This window comes from Triticum dicoccoides, chromosome 1A, assembly GCF_002162155.2.
Source record: "Triticum dicoccoides isolate Atlit2015 ecotype Zavitan chromosome 1A, WEW_v2.0, whole genome shotgun sequence".
Classification (NCBI taxonomy): Eukaryota; Viridiplantae; Streptophyta; class Magnoliopsida; order Poales; family Poaceae; genus Triticum; species Triticum dicoccoides.
The window spans coordinates 270,466,074-270,473,906 of NC_041380.1; the positions used below are offsets into that span (position 1 = coordinate 270,466,074).

General features: G+C 45.5%; 2 protein-coding genes across 5 annotated transcripts; both read right to left on the minus strand.

Annotated features, from left to right (window-relative positions):
- Positions 1-1,280: 1,280 nt before the first annotated feature.
- On the minus strand, positions 1,281-6,099 carry LOC119268449. 4 transcript variants are annotated; one of them, XR_005133197.1, is made up of 6 exons: positions 5,685-5,880; positions 5,054-5,222; positions 4,847-4,943; positions 3,899-4,027; positions 2,897-2,999; positions 1,281-1,950 (listed from the first exon to the last, which is right to left on the minus strand). XR_005133197.1 is itself a non-coding variant. In XM_037550098.1 (6 exons), the coding sequence occupies exons 2-6, from the start codon at positions 5,851-5,853 to the stop codon at positions 1,928-1,930; spliced, it is 561 nt and encodes a 186-aa protein (XP_037405995.1). In that variant the 5' UTR covers positions 5,854-5,858; positions 5,961-6,099; the 3' UTR covers positions 1,281-1,927. The 4 variants fall into 4 exon arrangements, 2 of the variants coding, with proteins under 2 accessions (XP_037405995.1, XP_037406002.1); XM_037550098.1 differs by lacking the exon at positions 3,899-4,027 and adding an exon at positions 5,961-6,099 and having other exon boundaries at positions 5,685-5,858; XR_005133200.1 differs by lacking the exon at positions 3,899-4,027 and having other exon boundaries at positions 5,118-5,222; positions 5,685-5,721.
- LOC119268468 (DNA (cytosine-5)-methyltransferase 1-like) lies at positions 5,851-6,192 on the minus strand. The gene has a single exon (XM_037550122.1). It carries the CDS (start codon positions 6,164-6,166, stop codon positions 5,870-5,872), a length of 297 nt encoding a protein of 98 aa, XP_037406019.1. The 5' UTR covers positions 6,167-6,192; the 3' UTR covers positions 5,851-5,869.
- Positions 6,193-7,833: the final 1,641 nt, after the last annotated feature.

The window sequence follows — 7,833 nt, forward strand, 5'->3', positions numbered from 1 at the left end:
TTTCAATCTCAAAGGCGAAGACACATATCCGAAACTCTTTAAGCCCTGCTGCCTTGGCAAACTCTCACCAATTGTTTGTTTGACACAGAACTTGCACTCGTGGTTTGGCAGGTGACATGATCGTGTTGCAAGAGAGTGCACTGAAATTTTATCATCGTTTGTTGACCCTTTCATGATGTGGTTGCTACCAGTGCTCTAGGAGAAACAAAGTTGCATGAATAGTAATTTGGCAAAACATATGTTGATTGGGAATAATAAAGTTGAGATCATATGAAAGATCAGATTCAACTCATATTCTGTGATAATTGAAAGTCTGTACATCAAGTACAAATCTTATTATCACTACTCCTCTGTTCACAAACGGATGGTAGTAAGCATACTGTTAGACCATACAGAAACAACTCTCCCTTATATGTTATTCAGAAATCATATACACAAATTAAGGAAAGCTTTTTTGTAGTTCCCATCATTTGCAGTTTCGGCTCCTATGAAAGAGCGCGTTGCCTGCCGAATAACGGGCGACAAGAAAATGATAATCGGCTGGAAAAAAAGTTGCTTTTGGTGTTGAGTTTTTCTACAAACACATAATCTTAAACCATGCTGATGAGCAGTGAAGAGAAAGTAAAGTTTATACATAGAATACATTCAGATATACTCTCTTTAATAGCTCTTTTGCATGATCACGACATCCCTCCAAGAAAACAGTGTCGACAAATTGAAAATTGATAAGAGAATGATACATTAACAGGCAGGTTTAAATTTAACAGAAGGACATACCAAAAGAATGATGTAGTTTACTACCGCATCCACAAGTCTAAACAAAATAGTAAGATCAAAGTTGAATTCATATTTTACACGAGTCTAAGCAAAGACGAAGGTCATACATTGAAATAGTTTATGCCAAGCTCAAATATTTGGAAAAGTATCTTCTGAATCCATGACTCCTTTGCGGTAGCACAAACTTAAACCAATATTCAGATAAGTATCTTTCGGATCCATCAACTCCTTTGCGGTGGCACACAACTTTAAACAACGCAATGCAGTAGATCCTGAGGCATATTCTAAGGATCGAAAAACAAAAAGTGCAGACCTTGCATTACACACCTGACTTTGGCGAAGTGTATTTAGCAGTGCCAAAGAGTGCGAACATATTTAGAAATCAACAATCACAAAGAAAAAATAGAAATCTTGAAACAAGATGACTGAGCAATTTTACATAGGTACCTTGGATCTAGCTGCTTATTAATAGGTGTCTGCAACCTAGAGAGAACGAATTACAATTAAGGAGATGAATAAGGTTATTTCCGGAGGTGTGCGTCAATCAATCACTTAAAAGAAAATTCTCAGCAAACAACAATTTATATACCCGCCTAGATAATCTTGACAATTATCAAGTATATGCTAATAATATATATCTACACCAAAGAGGAATCGCCATGCCATTCAATATTTCAATCTTTAAAGAACAACTTCTCAGTGAAACCCCAAATAAAGATATCCCAACATTAATTTGGAGATCATACACCCGGTCCAGTTTTCACCTTTGTTATCACTATCTATAAGTATCAAATAATTTTTAGCAAGAGAGAAGTCAGCAGAAAAACATTATGGCCTTCTTTATCTCTGTGACGCCTGAGCCCCCCTACCCACCACCATACGCCCTTGCCTCTTCTCCCCATCTCAGCAACAAGACAAGGGGTCTAGGGATCATGCACACGCACCATAGACGGAGATCTGTGGATGAGCTCGCCGAAGATGGCCTGCAGCCGGCACACATCCTTGGAGGGCTAGGGTTTCGGGCGTCTCTGTCCATGGCTGCTGCCTGGCCGGACCGGACCGCCATGGGCGACCTCGAGGACGGTCGCAGATGAGGTCGACGACGAAGCGCTGATGCCGCTGTGGATCTGGACTTTCTACTTTCAAACGCTCAACCTCGCCATCCTTTGCAATCTGCGCCATCAACAACACCAAGTAGTCAGTGCAGGAAGATTAACCAAAGAAAATGACCAGTCAACCAATGTAGCATGATATACCAAAAGGGCCAAGTTTCAATATGTTATACAAAAGAAAGCCATGATTAATCATTCATCTACTATTATCTCTCAATGATGAGTCACAGGAATGAGAACACCCATCATAGCTATACATTATTCAGCCCTCATCCATAATTCGTGTCCATTAGAACACAACATACTAAATATTCCCATCAAAAGAAACTGCATAAAATTCCAAACGATAGGCCTGAAAGCTGTACAATTAAAGGTGCTTCCTTATTCTGATACAGATGACCAAAATATATACACAGGAACTCTTGTAAGATATCATAGCTACACAAATGACCAAAATTATAAGATATCATAGCTACACATAATTCAGTCCTCATCCATAATCTCTCCAATCCATGCATCCAGAGTAATGAGAAGGAACCAAGTAGCTCATGACATAGGCTGAGTTTGAAAAGAAACTCTCCAATCTTAAAATATAGCAATATATTTCACAGCAGTGACAACCCAAGCAATTAAGATTTGCCACAACAATAAGAAATCTTAACCAGAAGGAATTGTACAAAAGAAGAGAGAGATTATTACAGATGAAATGAATGTAACAAACACATGTAACCAACTTGATAAGAAAGGGTGCGGTATTGGACAGTTTGTCACCCCAGCCTACTCCTATGCAATCAATGATGAATTATGGCTTAGATCAGGTCATGTCCAATTTATTTGAGGACAAATGCAAATAAAGGCCAATAAAAGTTAATAGGTGCAAAAGAAGATGGAATACATTGTAAAATTATACTATCTTTTCAGTCCATCTATGTAAACCTCAAGAGCTGAGTTTTAATTAATCACGTAACAATAGATATAGTTGAGAACAGTAGTAGCATCTGGTATACCTGGATGCAGTACAGAGACGACTTGGGAGTGTCTTCTGCATGCCGAGGAGGATGGTGACAGCTGATGGTGCTTCTTCAACACGTCATCTTCATAGCCGTAGCGCTGTGTCATGCAAGGCACACTGATTTATCAATTCCAATGAGAATATATTTTAACCCTAAATGCTCGCAAGAATCCAAAGAAACACAACATACATGCTAGCAATGACATATTAGTTTTATTTCAAAGAGGCAAAGCATCAGGCTTCTAGAATCAAAAGAGAATTGAGTAAATAGACCAGCAGCACAATAATGTACACATGAAGAACTGAAAAGAAGATCACAGAGAACATGACATTTATGCTAGCGATGGCGTTACAAATGGAGAAGCTTATAGATTTGTCTTATCTTGCAAGGAAATTATTTTCTTGGTACTTGAAGCACGAGTCGCTTTCTATTTCTTGAGCCCTGTATAGAGATTAGAAGAACTGTATTCCAGTAGAAGTCGAAACCTCAACCTTCATTGGCCTACCAGACAAACAAAAGTAAATTGCAGAGCAGAAAACTTTACGTAACCAAATGACACAGGCTATGAAGACACATTACGGAGGCATATGATTAATAAGAGGAAGGGTTGCTTGTATTTTTCTTCGAAGTGGAGAAAGATAAATCCTTTATTCCAATTGTTATTCCAATTCTTGGAAAATATCTTGTATGTATGGACCAATAACCAATAATATGTGAGCAATACAAGGAAATTCGTCTACTAAACACAGTGTTATGTTATGTTATCAACCACAAATTCATAACATAATCTCACCACCATAGGATGCAGAGGACATCAAAAGGAAGAAAAATCAGTAACACAAAACATCAAAACAATTTGAAAAGGGATTCTCATTAAACAGAAAAACATGCGCACATCTGCACAACAAAAGGAAAAATTATTTGAGAATAACTATGAACTGGTTGTGAACTTCAAGCCAAGATATAAAACAGCAGCATAAGAGACACGCAGCTCACCTGCTTGAGCTTGCCGTCTTTGCGGCTGATGGCGGTACTATTGGTAAAATTATGAGACCGGTCATGGGCTTCTTTGTTTCAGTTTGACATCCCTATCTCCTGGTGTTTGCATTTTGGGAGCTTCAAGGTCTGGCAGAAGAACAAAATCAAAAGCTATTTTTAGGAGTAAACATAAGGATAGGAAAATATAATTATCTCCTCTTGACATACCGCAGCAGCACCCTACAGAAAATTTCATCGTGCATTTTGCATTTATTCAGCTAATACGACCCAGAAAGAAAGAAGCAAGGACTTCAACAAATGAAGTGAAGATCAGGGACAAGCGGCAACCATGCCACTACTTTATGGGACAGATAGGAGTCAAGTTACATGCTACCAATTGTAATTCCCTGTATAATGAATAGTTGAACTTATTTTTAAGACGTAGACCTTGAAAGACAAACACTGAATACTCAGGTGTCTGGTAGTCGCAGTAATTCCTTTCATGTGTAATGAAAATTCGTTGGTGCTCTTCAAATAAAAAATAGGAGTTTTGTAGGAAAGAAAGAACAAGTTGTATAGCACAAAATATGTGCAATGAATACTTTGGTTACATGACGACCATAATGTTTGTTTTATGTAATGAAAATGGCCGAAGGGAAACCAGCTAAACACACCTCCGACAAATAAATACACATGAAAATATTATAAGAATGCATGAATGACTCTGTTCTAACCGGATATGCATCCTAACCATACGAGGCACTGACTAACTAACAAGACCACCACATCCAGCACAAAAATAGTAAGAATCCTGAGTCCAAGGCACACCCTGAACCTTAATTCGCACGCCCGTCAGCAGTAGAAAAATAGAACAAAACAGGGAGTGTTATTCAAAGGATACTTGATGCCTTAGACATAGCAATGCTTTGTATCTACTTATTAAATATCATCAGTTATCCAAAGTACCTCCACAAGAGCAACAAAAGCAGCTGCCATCATGGCAAAGCATTCAGCAGCATGAAAAGTCAGTGCTCCCCACTGGAATGGGTATGGTACAGTTATCCTGCAAATTTTAAACCAATAATCTGCTCAATAGCTGAATTCCCCAGTGTAAATTGCAGAAACCATTCATAATATGAATACAGTTATTCTATGATTGTCTTCAAATTTTACCAGGGAGCATCCCCAACAAGGCCAGATCGATCAGTGCGGCAGCGGAATTGGGTTTGAAACTCACCGTCAGAGTTTGTAGCCGAGGCCGTACTCAGAACGCCGGCGAGCTGGGCCACCAACTGGAGGAAGGACGCCAAGGAGCTCAAGCTCAAGCCTGCAGATCGGCGCCCTGCTCCGGAACAAGTACAGTGAGTACTCCAGCACAATTTGGAACTTAAACAGGAACAATCTGAGCTTACAAACTGAAATTGGATCATGAAAATTGCAGTAACAGTGATCATAAAAATTGCTTATAAACTGAACTGGAACAATTTGAGCTTATAAACTCAGATTTCAGTTAAATTATCTCGACAGTACTCTTTGATAATGTATCATACAGTATAAATTACTCATGCAAGAAGAATGAAGAACAATCTCTTGGATTACAAAAGTCATAACTATCCAAAAATTCCATTAGCAGAAATGCAGACTGAATTTTTCACACATACTGAATTCCATTAGCAGAAATACAGTGAGTACTCCTAACTCAATTCCACTGATTAGATGGAATTGCTAATTGGTTAGGAATCACTAATGAAGCACGCATGGAACTGCAGGGGGAATTGTTGATTGCTATGTTCAGGTCGCTTACCATCACACGTGATGGAGCTGCAGGGGGGTGGAGGCGCACCCTGTGGATCCCAGTGGCGGCCCTCCAGAAAGCAGCCGTGCACGCGGACGAGGTCATGGAGGAGACGGCGAACAGGGCAAAAGCTCCGGTGGTGGACGACTGGCGGTGGCCTGTCTCCACGCTGCCTCATTGCGTCTGGTCTCACGTCAAGCTCGCAACCGCGTCCACATCAGCCCGACCGGCGCGGGAAGGAGAAGGGTCAGGGCGAGTCGGATGGGCGACGGATCCAGGGCGTACCTCATGGGCGAGGCACAGTGGTAACACTGCGGCCAGTTGGCGCAGGCTTCGTCGGCGGGGACGGGCTCGCCGAGGAACTCTGGCTTCCTGGCCTTCTTGGTCGGCCGCTCCATTCGCCTCTTGGCCGCCACCGCCGCGTGCCCCTCCTCGTTCTGCTGCTCCCCGAAGGTGGCCATCTCGCCCTCCTCCTCATCGGGCTCCTCCATGCACTCTCGTCCTCCGCCTTCGCCTTCTTCTCCCTCGGCGCCTTGGTGAAGTCACCGTGGCGGCGCGAGGGGGCGGGGCTTTGGAAGGGGAAGGGGCGGCGGCGGCTCCCCCTCCGTGAACAGGAAGAGGGAGGAAGACAATTGGGAAAAAACCCTATGGGCATTGGGCTTTTATACCCCATAGCGAAATTATGAAAATGCCCTCGGCGGAGGGGCAAGATTTACGTGTGGTGGCACGGGATCTTTACAGTGGGGTGAAACTGTTCATTGCTAAAGGAGCATCTCTTCGATCCAACGGGCGAGGGCAACCCAGGGCTCGATCCGACGGCCCAAATCCGATCAAGCCACCAGATCCAACGGCCAGAAACCCGAACGGCTCAGGAGGCTGGAGGATGACTGTCATCCTTATTTCTCGATTCTCGATATGTGTCTGGTGCACCGATCAATACATCACGATTGCACAACCCACATCTTGCCTTCTACATAGTATCTATCGCAGCACGATCCTAAACCTTAAGCCGCCGCCACCGCCACGCCTCTACGCGCCGCCGCTACTCCCCGTCGCCGCCACCAGCCTCCAACGTCCTCTCGGTCGCCGCCGTTGCCTCCCACCGCTGCGCCTTCCGCCGCTGCCGCCTTCCGCCGCTGCCGCCTCACTACGCCGCGGTAGCCGTCGATCGCCGCCCCGCTTCCGCTCCTTCCCTCCACCCGCGTCGCTCTCTCGCGCCGCAGCACCCCCGCCATCCCACCCCGCACCGCCATCCGCGCCGCACCACCTCCACCTTGCGTCGCCACGTGCTGCCAACCCTAACCCTAGCCATGAGTTCCTCCTCCTCTATCGTCTCCAACCCGTTCGCCGGTCCCGATGTCACTCTCGTCCACGACCTTAACATCCACGAGCGCGTCCTGGTGAAACTTGATCAATCCACCGCCTCCTACTCTGCTTGGAAGCGGTATTTTTCGCTGGGGTTCCGCGAGTACCTCCTTCATGGCCACGTCGACGGCACCATGGACTCGGACCTCATGATCCATGACGAGAAGTGGATGATCCTCGACACCATCATCATCCGTTGGTTCTACCTTACCATCTCCACCGACCTCTTCCACACAATGGTGGATGACGACGACGAGGCCTACGCCGTATGGACCAAGCTCAATGGCCTCTTCACCGACAACAAGCTACAGCGCAAGGTCCTCCTCCACGGCGAGTTTTACGGGTGCCAGCAGCTTGACTCGTCCATCGACGATTTTTGCATGCGTCTGAAAAATCTTGCCGATGAGCTCCGCGATCTCGGGGAGACGGTTGACGACGAGCTCCTCATCAGCACCCTCATCGCCGGTCTCAACAAGAATTTTGGGAACGCCGCGTCCAACCTCACCCTCATCCCGGAGCCTACTTTCACTAAGGTGGTGGCGTACCTCAAGCTGGAGGAGCGCCGGATGAGGATGGCACGGACTCGGGCGACCCACACCGCCCTCGTCGTCGGCACCCGCGGGGGTCAAGCCCCGCCACCTCCACGCCCGACGCCGTCCCAACCGGCGGTGCCCGCTTTCTCGCGCGGCTTCCCTCCCGCCCCGGCTTCTCCCTTCCCGCCGCCCCAGCCGGTGGCCAATGGGGGAGGTCGTCGCGGCGGCCGCAAGCAGGAGGGCGCGGGCGCTCAGGGAGG

Bases quoted from the DNA above. Each gene is read 5' to 3' on its own strand.
- LOC119268468 (XM_037550122.1), bottom strand. From the start codon at position 6,166: ATGGAGGAGCCCGATGAGGAGGAGGGCGAGATGGCCACCTTCGGGGAG.
- LOC119268449 (XM_037550098.1), bottom strand. From the start codon at position 5,853: ATGAGGCAGCGTGGAGACAGGCCACCGCCAGTCGTCCACCACCGGAGC. The intron at 3,000-4,846 runs GTACTTTGGATA...TGCATGACACAG, and splicing joins CTTTTGTTGCTCTTGTGGAG to CGCTACGGCTATGAAGATGA. The intron at 1,951-2,896 runs GTATACCAGATG...TTGATGGCGCAG, and splicing joins CGTCTCTGTACTGCATCCAG to ATTGCAAAGGATGGCGAGGT.